Raw genomic sequence first — 15,959 nt, forward strand, 5'->3', positions numbered from 1 at the left:
ATACGTCCATGTCTTAGTTGAATAATGGTCTTTGAAGTATTTATACTTTTAATCTCCTTCAAGACAGAGATACTCAGTATGTTTGTGCACGTTGTTACCAGGCATCATAAACACTGACTGTAGCCAACGGGGGAGTCGGTGCCACGTTCAGTTCTCATGGGAGTGGGCTGGATTGAAGGGGATTTGGGTGGTGTGGAATTCAGGGGAGGTCCTCCCTGACAGGATTAAGTGAATCACGGGATTGTTGTCGAGGTGAGGCGGAGGGGATGGAGGGATTGTTTGGTCTGCTTAGCAAGAGAGGGCCCAAGCTTCAAGGCTGAGAAAGAGGTGGGTGGGGGGACATGAGGAGTGGATGCAGATACTGGAAGAACATTATTTGCTATTTTTGCTTTGCCGTGAGGTTTGAGTTACAGGAAGTTTACACTTCCTCCTGCAAAAGGTCCCCCTTCTTTCAACTTCTGTATCCATGGCTCCCAATATACCAGCATCCAAACAAAGTCTCGGAAAGATCAGAAAACTCAAACACGACCTGCTTTGGGTTCTGAATCCACGTTTATTTCGGCTTCACAATACAGGAAGTCCAGTTTTGGCATCGTATATTATTCTGGGATCCACTCTAGGATCGGGCTAATACAGACACGTAAATAAAGGCAGGCATGTGAAACATCAGCCACAGGAAGTTATCCACCTCACTATCCGCGATGACAGGATATGAAGTGCTAAATATGTTGCGATTACACAAATACACCCACTTCCTGCCACCGACAGGTTTACTCTCTAAACACTGAACAGATTTACTGTCGGAGAAGAAACATCACGTACCCTGTAGCTGAAAAACATCTTGTTGCCACATACTCAGATTCCTATATGTTCTGGTAGAATTCATGTGAATGGCCTATTTTATATGTTTATCATAACAGATTCTTAAAGTTGTTTGCAAGTGTTTTCAGGACTTGAAATGCTTTAATGTATTTAAATCGTAAAATGAAGCACATCATTGTATTTTAACAGCTCCCAGATATGATTTATCCTAAACGCTTCCTTCTCATCTCTGATACAAGTGGAGCAGATCCTGGACATCGGCACTGACTCTAAGATGCCTCCCTGCAGGTTAAACGTGGGGTTCGGGCGGATATAAAGAAAGCAGTGTGGCAAACACAGAAGACCCTGTGTGCTGGTCTCACTGCTGTGGACTGTGGAGGAAAGATGAAGCCAGGAATTCTTAAAGTCTCATATGAAACCATTGACAGAGAAAACACTTCTCATATAAACTCACGAAATGTAAACTTTTACATATGGATTTCGAAATGACATAGGAAGTTGTTTTTTTTATAATGAACATGTTCAATTTTTCTCCAGTTTTTGCACCCACATACTGGCATTTAAAAAAGCAGTAAATGCCATGTCTATAAAGTACGAGCTGAAGACCTTTACTACAGCGAGACATCGATGGAAACAAGAGTTGCGGAAGACTATGCGGGGAATTTTTACGGGGCGCTCTGTGGGTTCGAAGGGACCGGCGTGATTAAAGGGACGTCCGGTCTGGCGTTGAGGTACTCCAGGACGAAGACCTGCACGATCTTGTTGAGGTTCTGAATGGTGTTGCGGTCCAGGTTCTGCTCGTTGTCGTCGAACGTGTGCCACACAGACGGGAAGGGGGACGGGATCAGGTGGAGGCAGCGTACACCTGACCGAGAGGAGCAGGGTGGGGATCCACCAACAGCGTTAACACATTATATGAGGTGATTGATTTGTTTTATTACTTGTGTAATAGAAAGTGTGTATACCTCTGTTCAGGAATGGTATATGATCGTCTTGTATGTGGCCAACTGGTCGATCGGGCCAGAAATACTGCACGCTGGTGGGATGATCAACCAGCTGGTTCATGGAGTGGAGACGCTTTTCTGTGGAGGACGGACAAAATGTAAAAAAAACATATGTATAGTATTATTTATTAATAGTTCAAAAGTCAAGAATAGGACGGTTTGCTTCATCAGGACTGTATTGGTTTGGTTTGATCCGTTCGGACGGACAAGCGCTGGCACCACAAACAAACGTCAACACATTTGGATTGAAATGTTGCCAAATTCTGATTGGCGTACACAATATGTGACATCGTCCGCCTCAAACCAGTGAGAAAAAGCGCCGACAAAATTTCGCAAGGTGAAAAAAAGAAGTATCTTCTGACTTTGGCAGAAAAAAAGTCTAGTGATGAAGCAACCATTTGTACACAGAACGAAGGTGGCCTTTAATGCCCCATTAGCATTTTTGGCTTCAAAGATTATAACGTCTACAGAGCAATCAAAGCAAAGCAGACGGAAAAGATACAGGGTGACTGCAATAATTAGACTGTCAGCGCAGTTGGCACGTTGGCCTCCATACACTCACACACAGCTTGAATTATGACTAGTAATCACAATGACTCAGAAGCAGATTGATGGGTGCTTTCTGGCACACCTTCATAGTAACGCGATCATAGTAAAATGTTGGATCATTCACCAATGTTCTGCAGTCTGGTGAGCCAGGGCGTCGTGCTGGGGAACTGGTTTCCAAAGCGGGGGCTGGGCGCGCCGATCAGGTCCATCAGCACCAACAGATCCTGGAAGAAGAAGGAAGACACGCGGGGGATGAGGGGGACGTGAACGACGCTGGCGAGCTTTCGTGAAAAAATGCTCATGATGAAGTGACCCTCGATACTCGTCTGCTCTATCTCCGCGTGTCCACACGGGAGATGTCTCCATTTGGTGATGAACAGTTGCACTATCTCCGTATAGCTAGGATACAGAAACACTGCATACACCAACGGACAGTAGGAGACGAGTCTAATAAATGATGTTTAATATTACGACACCCAAGCCTCCTAAATGATAGAGTGGGTGTTGGTGGGAGCTTTTAAGATTTTCTCAAAATGCAGAACTATTCTCGTTAAGGTGGCTGTGTGGGCTGCATGTGTGTGTGCGTGTGTGTGTGTGTGTGTGTGTGTGTTTGTGCTTCAATTGATGTGGGCTAACAAAGGGATGACTCTCGGCGTGACTAAGTGATTACGCCAGTCTCGGCGAGGGATGATTGGAACCGATATGTACTATGCCGTGTAGCTGGTTGGTGTCCGTGGCCCCGGCGGGGTGTGGGGTGCTCGCCATCTTTTTGGCCAGGTGGCGAGAGCCGTACAGGGAGTCGGTGGGGGTCCAGTGGAAAAGGGCCTCCTCCCCGTCAAAGAAGATCAACTGCAGGGTCAGGTCGGGGCTGGAGCTCTACATGGGAGGCAACAGTAGAAAAATGTAATAGTGTACAGCCACATACAAGTCCAATTTGCCTTTCATTCAAAAGGATTTGCTGCCCTCTAGTGGCTTTAAGATTACATTGTCACGATAACAGCCACAGGGTTTTAAAAAAAAGTAGTGAAATATTAATTCCATTGATTGTTGGGTTTCGTGACATAATGCTTCAGTGTCGCTAAGTTCACGGCATCTCCTGCGTGACGCGTCAGCAGTGACTGACCGTGCGTCCTCCTCCACCACGGCCGGTGCATTTGTATTCAGAGGGATTCCTGTTCCCCACAGTGACCCTTGTGACGGGCAGCTGAGTCTGATAAGCATGTCCCTTGGCTGATCTCCCCGTCGCCCGTCCGCCCAACGGACGGGGCTCTCAACTGTCAAACAGCAGGAGTTCAGGGGGAGCGAGCTACATGAATGCCGAGTGTGTGTTCCTTCTGCATCACTTGTGCGTGCAACAATGAAACATTGTTGACGGCAGATTAATGTTAATTAACATAGGGCGCGTGTTTTTGAAATGCTACAACTGAAGTTGAGTTTGAGCATTGAAATTTACACAGTTTAGTTTTTATTAATTCATTATTTATTCATGTATTCACGACTTTGGATCAGAGACTCTCTTTAAGCTTATAAAAAGGACCAGCAAAACCAACAACCCCTTATTGAATGACTCACAGGATAAGGCTGCTGACATGATTTACCCACAAATATCTAGCGATTGTCTATTTTGTCCGTTTTAAGGTCAAGAATGTGTAATTCATCAATATATATCTTTTTCCAGTCACTTCTGGTCTTTTCACGAGATTTGTCAAAACCAAAAGTATTGTCATTGTGTGCGTCTGAGAACATGGGGATTGTAATTTATGTTTTGAGTTAGTTCCTGCGGTTTTAAATGTATTAATCCAGCTGAAAACAGACAATAAATGTGCTATTTACTCTTTTTTTCAGGGCTTTTTGTCAAAAGCAACTATGTCCCCGATAGTTAAGAAAAATTGTTTTGCATTTAAAAAAAAGAAAAGAAACTATATATTTGTTACCCTTGTTTAAGGATTTACAATGTGAGAATTGTTCACAAAACAGACACATATGGTGCAACACCCAGTCGTGTGACAACTGTTTCTCATGTATGAGTTTAGGAAAGCGTCATTGATGTTTACCCAGTTCCAGGAACTGGTCTTATACAGTCTATGGTCTCGTGTGACTCATGTTTGGCCTTGTTACTCTAGAGTACGATTCATGGCCACAGGTTAATACTTGCCACAACCACAGAAACTATTACACCTCTACCTTGCCTGACTGTCACTCAAAAGCATGTTTAATGCACACTGGATGGATTAAAGGGGTACGCGTAAGGTCGCAGGCAAACAGAGACGAAAGGTTTAGTAGTATTGTAGTGTATCGTATGTTTAAGTCACTTTTCAGCCCACTACCTTCTGAGCCTTCAGTTCTTCATCCAGGGCCCGAGCCACCTCCAACATCATGGCGCAGGGAACGGCAGAGTCCGTGGCGCCCTGGAACTCCCTGCCGTGCCACTGTGGTGGGTAGTACTTGGAGTCGTGGTGACAGGCCAGAACCAGGCGGCGCTTGGCCGACGGGTCGAGCGTGGCGATTAGGTTGGTGAAGGGCAGCGGGCCATAGGGCGTTTGCGACATGAACGTGTCCTGTGTGACTTCCCAGCCTGCTCCGAGGGAGCCGAGGGTTGTTTTGATATGCTGAAAGCAAGACGAGAACATACATGTTACTTGTTAGTTGCGAGTAGCCCATTAACTTATCACCACCTGACCTTGCTAATCATCTGATATAAGTCTGTGGCAGTTAAACTTGTGAAAAAGAAGAATTTGATTGTGACTTCCCTGTTTTAATGAAGCAAGGGCCAATATGTAATAACTTCTTGAATTGGATACATGTCCTATGGGAACAACATGTAATGTAAAGGAAAACAAATGTGCAGGGATCACTCATAAGTGAAAAACAGTATGATATTATCTGATGTCTTATTGTTGTCTTAGGTTGCCATGATGTTGCTTCCAAAATGTAGGTTTTTCTCTTTTACATTTTTCTTGCCAATGATTGTCGAACACGCTGCATAGGATTGTTGTCTACAAATGCCTCAGACAACTCACCTCCTGCACAGCTTGGCTGCCCGTGGAGCCCGGGTACCTGGAAACCAGCAGCGGCCTCAGATCCCTCTGCCACATCTGCTCCAGGTCAGTGTGAGACAGTGCCGTGCGAGTCTCATCTTGCGTTAGTGTGATGGCTCGGTGGTGGAGCTGCACGAGACCGAGAGGGAGGAAACAAACAACACGAGACGAGAAATGGACGAGAAATAACACTGGTTTTAATTCATATTTAGGGAGGAAATAAACCTGCAATAAGGTAAAGAGTGTGGCGTGTGATCAGATCATTTATATCCACCGTTAATCACGGCAGTGTTGCGACTTTGAATATTATCAAGTAATGTTTACACCTACAGTATTTTCCACCAGTGTCTGCCATTGCACAGTTTCACTTCAACATCTTCTTAGTAAGAGCAGTGGAAATCTTCCTCTGGTGCATTTAAATTGAGCAACACTGTGGATTACAAGTAGCGTGCAAAACCACTTATGTCAGCGTGTCACACTGGAAGCCACTGACAGTGGAAGTTTTTATTACAAGATTTATTGCGACATCCGAGCACAGAAATCAATCTTACTAAACGGGATTATTCACAGTAGGCTAATTACATTATCACCTGGGTAACGACGTCTCGAGTAGCCATACGGCATGTTCATGTGAAATAATGAAAAGCAATGATTTGATCTTGTGTGAAACATTTCGCTTTGGATCAGTTGTGAAGTCCACTCTAACGCCTCCTCAGACACAAGAGCCAATTAAAGCAGTGTGAATTGACGCTGATTGAGTGAACAGCGGCTGCTTTTGTGAATTGGGGATTTGCTGAATAGAGAGACGGCAAAGTGAGTGGCTCTTGTTAACGTAGCACTCTGGCTCTGTAGGACTTCGACTCCGACGCAAACATGATTCTGAAGAATAAAGGTAGCTGCGTGTCTCAAGCTGTGTGTCAATCCAGTGTGTTCCGGATTACAGTCACGGGTACAAAAAAGGAAAACACAACGTATTGATCCGCATGTCCCATGGCTCCGTTTCATTTGGTCTCAAAGTTCAGCTCAGAATCACGGTTGCCCTGGCAACAAACACTGAACTGACAATGAGGATGGAGAGAGAGAGAGCTGCTGGTGACTATCAGAGCACAGTCAACGCTCCAGCCTCTCAAACAACAGGCTGCGAGGTGGCGGAAAGGAGAGGCACAGTGGCGTCGTGGAATCCATGCTCTTGATTCAGGCTGCCGTTAACGGCTGTTTTTGAAATGTATCAATTCATCTGATACAATTAACCAAATTAATTGTGAAATCCATAAAGTTTCAGAAAATTGTAAAAAATTAGTAAAAATACCTAGCATATTATCCTCCTGAGATCCCACGGATCTTGGATGTCTTCAAGAGACACTACTTAAGTTCAATACCAGTCTACAGTGATATAAGCGGCAAATAATCACATCTTTAAATAACAAAACCCACCAATGTTTGGCATTTTGGCCTTGATGAATCACTACACGACAAATTGATTGCGTTGTGGATTTACTGACTCACTGCACCCTTGCATAAGCATACCCAAGCCTTTAGATTGAACTTCTTCTTTAAGATAATTCACAGAATCGTCCCTCTCCTCGTTTGGTTTCACAATCTCAGGCAACAGGGCCACATCCTTTAGTTCACAGTATGAGCTTGGCCACTACCAGCGGACTCACACATCCCTCCTGTAATCACACAGTGGCACATGTACAGTGCAAGAGGTGTAATTATGTGGTCACTCGGACGGAGTAGGACTGAGCTGGGGCTCCCCGAGCTCAGAACGGGGGTCCACTTAAGGTCTATAAATATCAAGTCCTGCAATTGGAGGATCAATGGTGATCGCCGTGCTGCCATAGCAACGGGGCAAGTAGAAGAGGAGGGGAAGAACATAGATGGGGAACACGAGTGGCCATGGATACCCAGGTAGATCTCAGGAGAGTCCCGCAATGAGTGTCAAGGTACTGTTCAGTCGTTCGCTGGTATGAATGGATATAGCATAAAAATAAGAAGAATAATAATAGCTGAATTTGGAAACATGTTTATTTATTATTTGACCTCTCTCATAAAGAATAACAGTAACCTAACCCCTAGTGATCTCCTTCTTAAAAGGAAACAAGCACAGACACTGACGAAATATAAACTGAAATCAAGGACAATATTTTTTTTCTGTACATTTGCAATGTTTCTCCAATAAACTTGCTAAAGAAATTGGGTTACATATGCAATCATAATGATAAAAAGGAAGCATTGGGAGCCTATCAATACCTGCAAGCAATCATTTGTGCCTTGTCAAAAGTCAGCTACATGACAATACAAACATATAGTGATATTACAAATACAAACACACTGACTATGGAAAGTTTCCTTCCGTTTCACCTGGCAAAACCCCCCACCCAAAAAAACCGTTCAGAACCACGTCAGCAGACTCTCTCTCTCGTTCGATTTACCTTTTCCTCTGTCCAGGGAATTGCAGCGGAGCAGTGGATGAACGTGATCCAGGCGGCCACTGCGTAAAACGCACGCATCGTGGAGGGACCGTGGCTCCGCTCGGCCATCGCCGCTGTCGCTCCTCTGCACATTCCTGCCTCTCCTCTGAGACCGAGCTCACGGAGCAGCGGATCATGTGAAGAGCAGGAGGGAGGACTCGAGGCTCGGCAGCGCGTCACTGTATAGACGAGTGTGTGTGTGTGTGTGAGTGTGAGTGTGCGTGTGTGAACATTATTGACCTATACTTAGATAATTGCTCCTTTTCACCAACACATCAGCACTTTTGCAAAATACCTTGGGGGGGGGGGGGGGGGGGGGGGGGGGGGGGGGGGTCACAGGACCCTTCACGCAATAAGTAATATCTGTCATATATTGTTGATGCAGGTAACTATATCGGAACTCATGCTTTTTTGTGTCTGTGTGGTCTACGAGTCACTGTCTGGGAAAGCATCTATAAGTACAATTTATATATGCTATAAAAAATATTATTATTTCAAATATATTTATTAAAAAACTGTAAATAAAGATGGACGTCATGACAGCTCCTAAAAAAATATTATAATATATATTATAGAATATTTTCTTTTTTTAAATAAATTATTTATTTAACATGATGTCACTTATAATCAAATGAAAAAAAAACCTAATACACTTTTGGCATCGCAAAAATATTAATTCTACATGTGACCTGCTCAGGTTTGATACAATCATCATGTCAATGCTGCTTGAGGTGAATTTGATAAATAAAAAAAATTAAAATAAAAAGTAATCATATTAATTATAACGATAATGAAAGGATAAATGGAAAACTACCATATATGTATATAAACAATAAGTAACTTAATACAAGTTTCTCTAAATAATTATGTTTGTTTTGTTTTGCCTTTAAATTGATTTGCCCTTACGGTACGACAACCTCTACGTCATCTACCACGTGGTCTTCTTTCACGTGGTCAAACCCGGAAGTACGCTGCACAGAGTCTGCTCCATATGTCAACATTGTCCTTAAAAGTTGTAGCTGAAGCGGACTTAACGTGTCTTTTGTGATAATACATACGTTATAGTTTTTGTAGCCGCGGCCGGTTCCCCTCTGTGTTCGCCAGCAGCGATGTCTCAGGAGGTTTGCCGTTTGAAAGCACAGCTCGAGGAGCAAGAGAAGGAGATCGCTGCCCTGAAGAATAAACTGTCTCAACGGGAAAAGGTTTAAAGTTGTTTTTTTAACTAAATGTCAAGCTGGTGTTGTATTTTCACAGTTGTCCACGTGTGCCGCCTGTACCTGCAGAGATTTGTTTCAAAATAGAAATAGCTTGTTGTGTAGGCGACATGTGGTCATAGCATGGACTACACTGAGCTAGCTAGCATGCTAGGCTAGTTAGCATGTGGACTTTTTGTTGACACTCTCATAGAGGTGTTCCTAATATTCTGCCCACTCATATATGTCAATGGGGGGGATAGCAAAAATAAATCAGTTAGAGACTCATCTTAATCTAATGTCCTCTGTGGGAAAGTTGAGTTAGATTGCATTAGATTGTATTGGTTAAACCTAACAAAGTGGCCACTGTGTGTGCATTAGCCTGATATGGAGACACCTCTTTGGTTCCTTTTGTCCATTCATTCTTTGCAGATTCTTTACCAGTAACCAGCTCAAAAAGACACACTGCTGTGCTGTCCTCACTGTTATCTCATTCCCAGTCATTTTATCAGCGTTTCAACTACCCATGGGTCTTCCTCAGTCGGGGGGTTAAGGTGTCAGGGATGAGACGTCGCCCGCCGTGATTGATCAGATTCACCTGAGGACAACGTGCTCAGTTTAAAAGTGGGGAGTGAACACCATGTACCTTTTGTGAATGTAATCTTACTACATTCGTAGATTGACACAATTTTGAGCTGGGCAAATAGAATTATAAATCCCATGTATTTTAATTTGTCCCTTAGTGAACTGGATATTTCTGAAGCACTTCACTGATCAAATCTCTAAGCTTATAGGAACTATAAAGCAGATGGCAGCAAAATACAGCGGCCTTATTTATGTGAAGCTACTCGCAGTTAGTTGCTTACAACATGTTGGTTGTAAATGTTCACGAAAAAAGCTCTTGTTCCCTTTACTTTGCCCATTCATGATTTGTCCCCTGGTGTGATATCAGAGCCGTACCTCAGCGCCGGAGCTGCGTGACAAAGTGACACCCCTAACCCCGCTGAAAGGCAAACCATCCCTCAGCAATGAGGACATCATGCGCTACAGCAGACAGCTCCTTCTGCCCGAGCTGGGTGTAAAAGGTATGGCTCGCTACAGGCAGCGTTATTCTGTGTTGCAGCAGAGTGAGCATTCTGTCAAGTGAGCTTCTTTATGGCATGACTAATGGAGTACTGTTCATCTTGACTGTCCACAGGTCAGCTCAACTTATCCAAGACATCAGTGCTGATCGTTGGCTGTGGAGGACTCGGCTGCCCACTGGCACTGTACCTCGCAGCAGCAGGCATCGGTAGGCGATCTCACCTTTGACCTTGTGCCCAGTTAATGAAATCATCAGCCCTTCTGTAATTGTCCTTTTTTTAAAATTAGGTGTTAACTTCTCTTTAACTTTAGGCAGAATCCTAGATCATTGATCTCGTCCGAGCAGCTGTTGAACATAATAACTTTACCTGCGGCTTTGCAAATTATTTGTTTACATTTTTTAAAGACACATACACCACTAACCGCTTTAGTGCCGTTCGGTGAATGAAATCTGGTGTACTGTGAAAACGCACTGCAGAGATAAGAGTGCATTCGGAGGCTTTAATTTAAGACGTATTTGTTTATTTTTGCATGTTTTTCTTTTGCAGTCAGACGTTCAACTTCACTTTGGCTCTATAATTAACTAGGGATAACTGGAAGGGAAGTGGTGTAGGAGTTTGTGCAGAGCCATGTTAATAATAGCATCCTGGTCAGGGACAGAATCACTGAATGAGCTGCACTTTTACCTCAAATGTTTACTGCTGCAGACAGAAAAAAAATCAGTTTCAGGCTATGTTGGAAGTGGAATTTGATGTATATATTTATGAACTGTCTTTGTCATGTGCCTTTATTCTCCATTGTGTAGCACCATGTGCTCAGCTAGTGACAAATGTCCAGGCAACTGGACAACAAAGATTTCTATTCTAATGTGTTCAGTGGTGAGCAGATAGAGCGTCTGAGAAAAGGAAAGAGCTAAAGATAAAACGTCTGCTAAATGCATTCAGTTTAAATTTTGATTATTTGCCAAATTTATCAGGGTTGGTCATTTATTCCAAAGCCTTTCTGACTGTGTCTCTCTCCAGGGCGTCTCGGTCTGCTGGATTACGACGAGGTGGAGCTCAGTAACCTTCATAGACAGGTGCTGCATGGGGAGGAGAACCAGGGCCAGGCCAAGGCTTTGTCCGCTGCTAATGCTGTTGGAAGGTACAGACTGGTACCTATACACATTTCTTGAAAAGAACATTCTACATCAAATTACACATAGAAGTGGGATAATCTACAGAATGTGGGGGTCAAAAGCACATTTTCACCAAAATATTCTCCTTCCTGCTGACTTGCAAAAATGGACCTGGAACCTTGTTATTATGTTTTATTAGTAAATTAGATATCAGTAACTATGATAATTGGTGTATTTACATGCCCTTTGGTTGCTGTGTAATGTATGCCGGCGCACTCCAGTCTCACCGCAGATTATATTTGGTTGTGTATTCCTCCTCAGTCTGCAAATATTGTGTAAACATGTTATTTTATAGGCAGCCTTTCTCCCTCACACTGGGCCTACTGTGGTCAGCGCTCACAGAGTGCAGCCACGGCCACACGGGGGCATCATATCACTGACTCGCAGAGACAACAACAAACCCTGCAACAAACCCTGTGTTTTAATGCTGTGTCACTCACACAACTACCATCCTCTTCCTTCTCTTATTGTTCATTGGTGGGTTCTGCTGCGTGCACAGTGCAAGATGTATATGTTTTGTCACCTATTTGGGGGGCTGAGAGACAGACGGCACGGATTAAGAGGAGGAAAGGAGGGGGGGGGGGACATGTGACTCGGATCCCATGTCAGATTCAAAGCTCACATGTTGTTATGTGATTTGTTCTCAGTTTAATTAATACACCAGCACAGCTCTGGTATTAGCTTTTATAAAAAAAATTGTAATACTGGTCTGTTTGTATTACAGACGACCATATCTGACTTATATGAATGTGACTTCTGCAGGTTGAACTCCACCGTCGAGTGTATCCCCTACCACCTGCAGCTATCGCCTGAGAACGCCTTGCAACTCATTCAACAGTATCCTGCTGCAGAGTCCTCAACCAACATCAGTTCTGCAGAGCGGCTCCTTACTAATTCTCTGTCATGGATATTTCTTACAGTTGCCGTCCACTATGTTCTATGAGAATAACATAGAATTGAAAGCCCTTTTTCTCATTGTATTGCAGTAAAAACAATGAAATTGAGAGTGCTACTCCTGGTTGGTGCATTAGAATTAGAATAATACAGTTCAAAAGAACACATTGTACATGATAAATCAGTTAACAACAATATAGATAAACATAAAATAATACAAAATTAATAAATAATTACAACTTGCCATAGTCAGCAGATAGCGCAGTCCACAGTAGTTATTGCACAGACCACTATAGTTATTGCACGGTAAAATAAGACTTAATTTTGTATATTGATTGAGAGTGAGAGTCTTTAATGACTTGTAGCGCCTCCTGTACGGCAGGGAGTCAAACAGGCGGTGGCCAGGGCGAGAACTGGAAAGGAAGCAGGAGTTTGCAATGGTAATAATAATATTCAAGCTAATTATTTCTTATCAAAATGCATGAAGGACGTCTTGGAATCGAGCTGAAAAACCTACCAACTAATATAGCGTATTAATGATCAACTCTGCGTGGACGCCTTGACTTTGTGGACCTCATATATGACATAGTGGCCGATTGTTCAGACAACGTCCCCACTCGATATCTGGTGAACGACGCCTGTGTCCTCAGCGGCAGGCCTCTGGTGTCAGCAGGTGCCCTGAGAATGGAGGGACAGGTGAGGTGGAAGACCCTCTCTCTTACCATTGCTGTGGCCAGGGTCCCTCGAGTTCTGCAAAATCATTTGTGTGTGTGTTTGTAGTTGACAGTATACAACTACCGTGGAGGCCCTTGCTACCGATGTCTGTACCCAGTACCCCCGCCCCCAGAGACCGTGACCAACTGTTCTGACGGAGGGGTTTTAGGAGTGGGTGAGTCTTGCCCCCTTTTACTTGCCCCAGAAACCATTAACTTTGTACAAAGTTCAGTCTTTGCACATGATACAGCTCTTAGTAACAGTTTGTACTGTCCTTGAAGTTCCAGGGATAATGGGCTGCCTGCAAGCTTTGGAAGTCGTCAAGATCGCCTCTGGACAAGGCTGTATCCTCAACTCCCGCATTACATACAGTACCTTCCCTTCCCTTGCCATACATATTTTTTGCTTAGTCATTGTGATGAATCAGCAACACTCAACTGCCAAAAGGGATTGGGATGGTTGTTTTGTGCCTCTCTGATAAAACAAAGCAAAACCAGATATATTTTGTTGTCTGCCTTTTCTGCTCACTACTCATTTGCCATCGTCTCATGTAGCTGCTGTGCTCTCACCCGCTCTCACGCCGCTGAGACACACGTCGCAGAATAGACTTGCTCTGTCATGCCTTCTGATCTCCATCCGCGACACTCCTGCTAACACCTGGCTGTGATGCGTCAGCCCTGGGAACAGTACAGTGTTGTACTGTTTTCGTACCAAAATGCCCAAAATGTTGCTACGGTGCTCGTACACACAACATGTCTGCTGATTCTCCAAATTCAAGCTGTGTGAATTGATACTTTTCAAACAAAGTGGCCTTATCCTTGATGGGGCGTTGCAGCTTGCTGTGGCCAGCAGCTTCTCATGTTTGACGCTCAAGACGCCAGATTCAGGTCCATCAAGCTGCGGCCCAAGCAGGCCGACTGTGCAGTGTGTGGAAAAACCCCCAGCGTGACCAAGCTGGTGGACTACGAGAGCTTCTGTGGGTCCGCTGCCACAGATAAGGTTGGTCATGAGAGATGAAACTGATCCCATGCGTCATATTGTGGATTCATGAAGATTTTCCGCTGAAAAGTTGCTTTTTGAAGTGAAGTGTTTCTCGCATCAACTGGATTTTGCCGTTTTAATGTGACACCTACAGAACACATATAATTATCCCCTAATCGTAGGAAAATTCTCCCTTATTTTCCGTGTGTTTCAGTGCCGCAAACTCAACCTCCTCTCCGGGGATCAGAGGATCACAGTGCAGGTAGGGAATATTTCCTCCACAGCAGTTGGGCCATTGCGTGACTTCCTGTATTTAGCGCTGTTTATTGTATGATTACTCACAATTTTCTCAGTTTTCATGTGCATTCATAAACTGATTACATCTCGGTGCTGACCCAGCCCACGAATGGGAAATGACTTAAAATGTGCCTGTGGATTTTCAATGGAAAAGAATAGCGTGTTCTGTTTGGCACCGGGCGCAGTGGCAGCGGATTGCATCAGTTTATATTTCTGCAGAATTGGCGCTTTCAAAGCTGCTGAGTCATTAGGCGCAGAGATGGGGATCATGATTGATTGGGCTGTAATCAAGATTGTGAAAGGGGCTCCAGATAGAAACGGTGTTGTTTCCTGTGATTTAAGGAAAAGCATTTAAAATGCTTGAATTACTCCACAAATCCAAAGCCAAGCAACAGTTCAACATTTGCTCTCGGTTATTTTGAGTCTCCCTGTTAAACTGTGAACATAAATCATCATCATGTCTTTTTTTCAAAGAATAAAACCACACCGCACTGTCGTTGTGAAGTTTATAATGTAAGTTCAGTAAGTGCTGTTTTAATGTAATTCCAGGATTATCAAGCCATATTGGACAAAGCTGAGCCCCATCTTTTGTTGGACGTGCGCCCTCTTGTGGAGGTGGATATATGCCAATTACCCTTCTCTCTCAGTATCCTTTGGGTGATGGAGACACAACATCAGTCTCACTCACTGTGTCAACAATTCTGTACTTTCACCTCATGTTTGTGCCCTTCTCCGTTTGATTATTTTCCTTATTATTCGTGCCAGACATCCCACTCTCGAGTTTAGAGGAGAGGAAGAGTGAACACGTACAGTTATTTCAGGAGAGACTCGGCCAGTTGAAGCAGCAGCTGGCAGGTGACCGCCGGCCTCCAGGTAACACGTCAAAACACCGCTCAGGGTTCGACCGTACGCGTTGTTTGAAATGAACAGACACGCAGAGCCGTTTGTGCTCATTCGCTGTCCACTGTGTAGTCTCACACCGCCGGACCGGAGGCTTATTTTGGACACTCGGTACTCCAGGAGGTTGTAATGAGGTTGCTAGGTGACCCCTTTTCCAAAACAAGTGTGGTCAACCTGAGCAGCTGGCCTGCTTCAGAGAAATTAATATTCAGATTCACTGTGTTGAGCTTTCTTTGTCAATGAGCTAAATTTAGGGTTTAGGGGCGTTTTATCTGAGCACTTTATGCAGTATTTACTATCTATAACATTTTCAGTTCTTGCACACTAAGTGTTTATTATTTTAAACGTTTATCTCTATTTAAATGTACACGTGAAACTCTTGTGTGCAGCTTTGTTGTCTGTCGTGGTGTTTCTGATGTTAAGTTTGTTTAAGATCATTTGTAAGTTTAATTTAAAGCAAATAAAAATGTAGTTTAGTCCATTGATTTGACCGGACGATGACAGGCTTGTGTGCGTGTCTTCTCCTGCAGTGTACGTGATCTGTAAGCTGGGTAACGACTCTCAGAAGGCGGTGCAGGTCCTTGAGCAGATGAGCGGATCAGAAGTGGACACTATCACAGTGAAAGACGTCCGAGGGGGACTGACAGCCTGGGCAAAAAGAGTAGACCCCACATTTCCACAGTATTAATTTATTAAAAAGCTTATCTTTAAAAAAAAAACAACAACATTCTATTTGACATGTTTGTTTACACCCCCCCCCCCCCCCCCCCCCACACACACACACACAGAATTTGTATGTATGCTGTGAATCTTTCTTCAAGGTAGATTGTGTT

The 15,959-nt window shown here is 43.9% G+C and overlaps 2 protein-coding genes across 2 annotated transcripts; one reads left to right on the forward strand and one right to left on the reverse strand.

Moving 5' to 3' along the window:
• Window positions 1-533: 533 nt before the first annotated feature.
• On the reverse strand, window positions 534-8,049 carry qpct (glutaminyl-peptide cyclotransferase). Its single transcript, XM_035610108.2, has 7 exons — window positions 7,849-8,049; window positions 5,396-5,542; window positions 4,703-4,984; window positions 3,084-3,251; window positions 2,500-2,599; window positions 1,788-1,904; window positions 534-1,687 (listed from the first exon to the last, which is right to left on the reverse strand). Exons 1-7 carry the CDS (start codon window positions 7,978-7,980, stop codon window positions 1,488-1,490), a joined length of 1,146 nt encoding a protein of 381 aa, XP_035466001.2. The 5' UTR covers window positions 7,981-8,049; the 3' UTR covers window positions 534-1,487.
• Window positions 8,050-8,635: 586 nt separating this feature from the next.
• Window positions 8,636-15,844, forward strand: mocs3 (molybdenum cofactor synthesis 3). The gene is made up of 13 exons (XM_035610107.2): window positions 8,636-9,089; window positions 10,033-10,165; window positions 10,279-10,371; window positions 11,186-11,306; window positions 12,103-12,177; window positions 12,813-12,930; window positions 13,015-13,123; window positions 13,230-13,292; window positions 13,784-13,947; window positions 14,144-14,191; window positions 14,776-14,872; window positions 14,992-15,099; window positions 15,657-15,844. The coding sequence occupies exons 1-13, from the start codon at window positions 8,997-8,999 to the stop codon at window positions 15,812-15,814; spliced, it is 1,380 nt and encodes a 459-aa protein (XP_035466000.1). The 5' UTR covers window positions 8,636-8,996; the 3' UTR covers window positions 15,815-15,844.
• The last annotated feature ends 115 nt before the right edge of the window (window positions 15,845-15,959 follow it).

The sequence above is a fragment of the Scophthalmus maximus genome, chromosome 15 (assembly GCF_022379125.1).
Source record: "Scophthalmus maximus strain ysfricsl-2021 chromosome 15, ASM2237912v1, whole genome shotgun sequence".
In the NCBI taxonomy this organism is placed as follows: Eukaryota; Metazoa; Chordata; class Actinopteri; order Pleuronectiformes; family Scophthalmidae; genus Scophthalmus; species Scophthalmus maximus.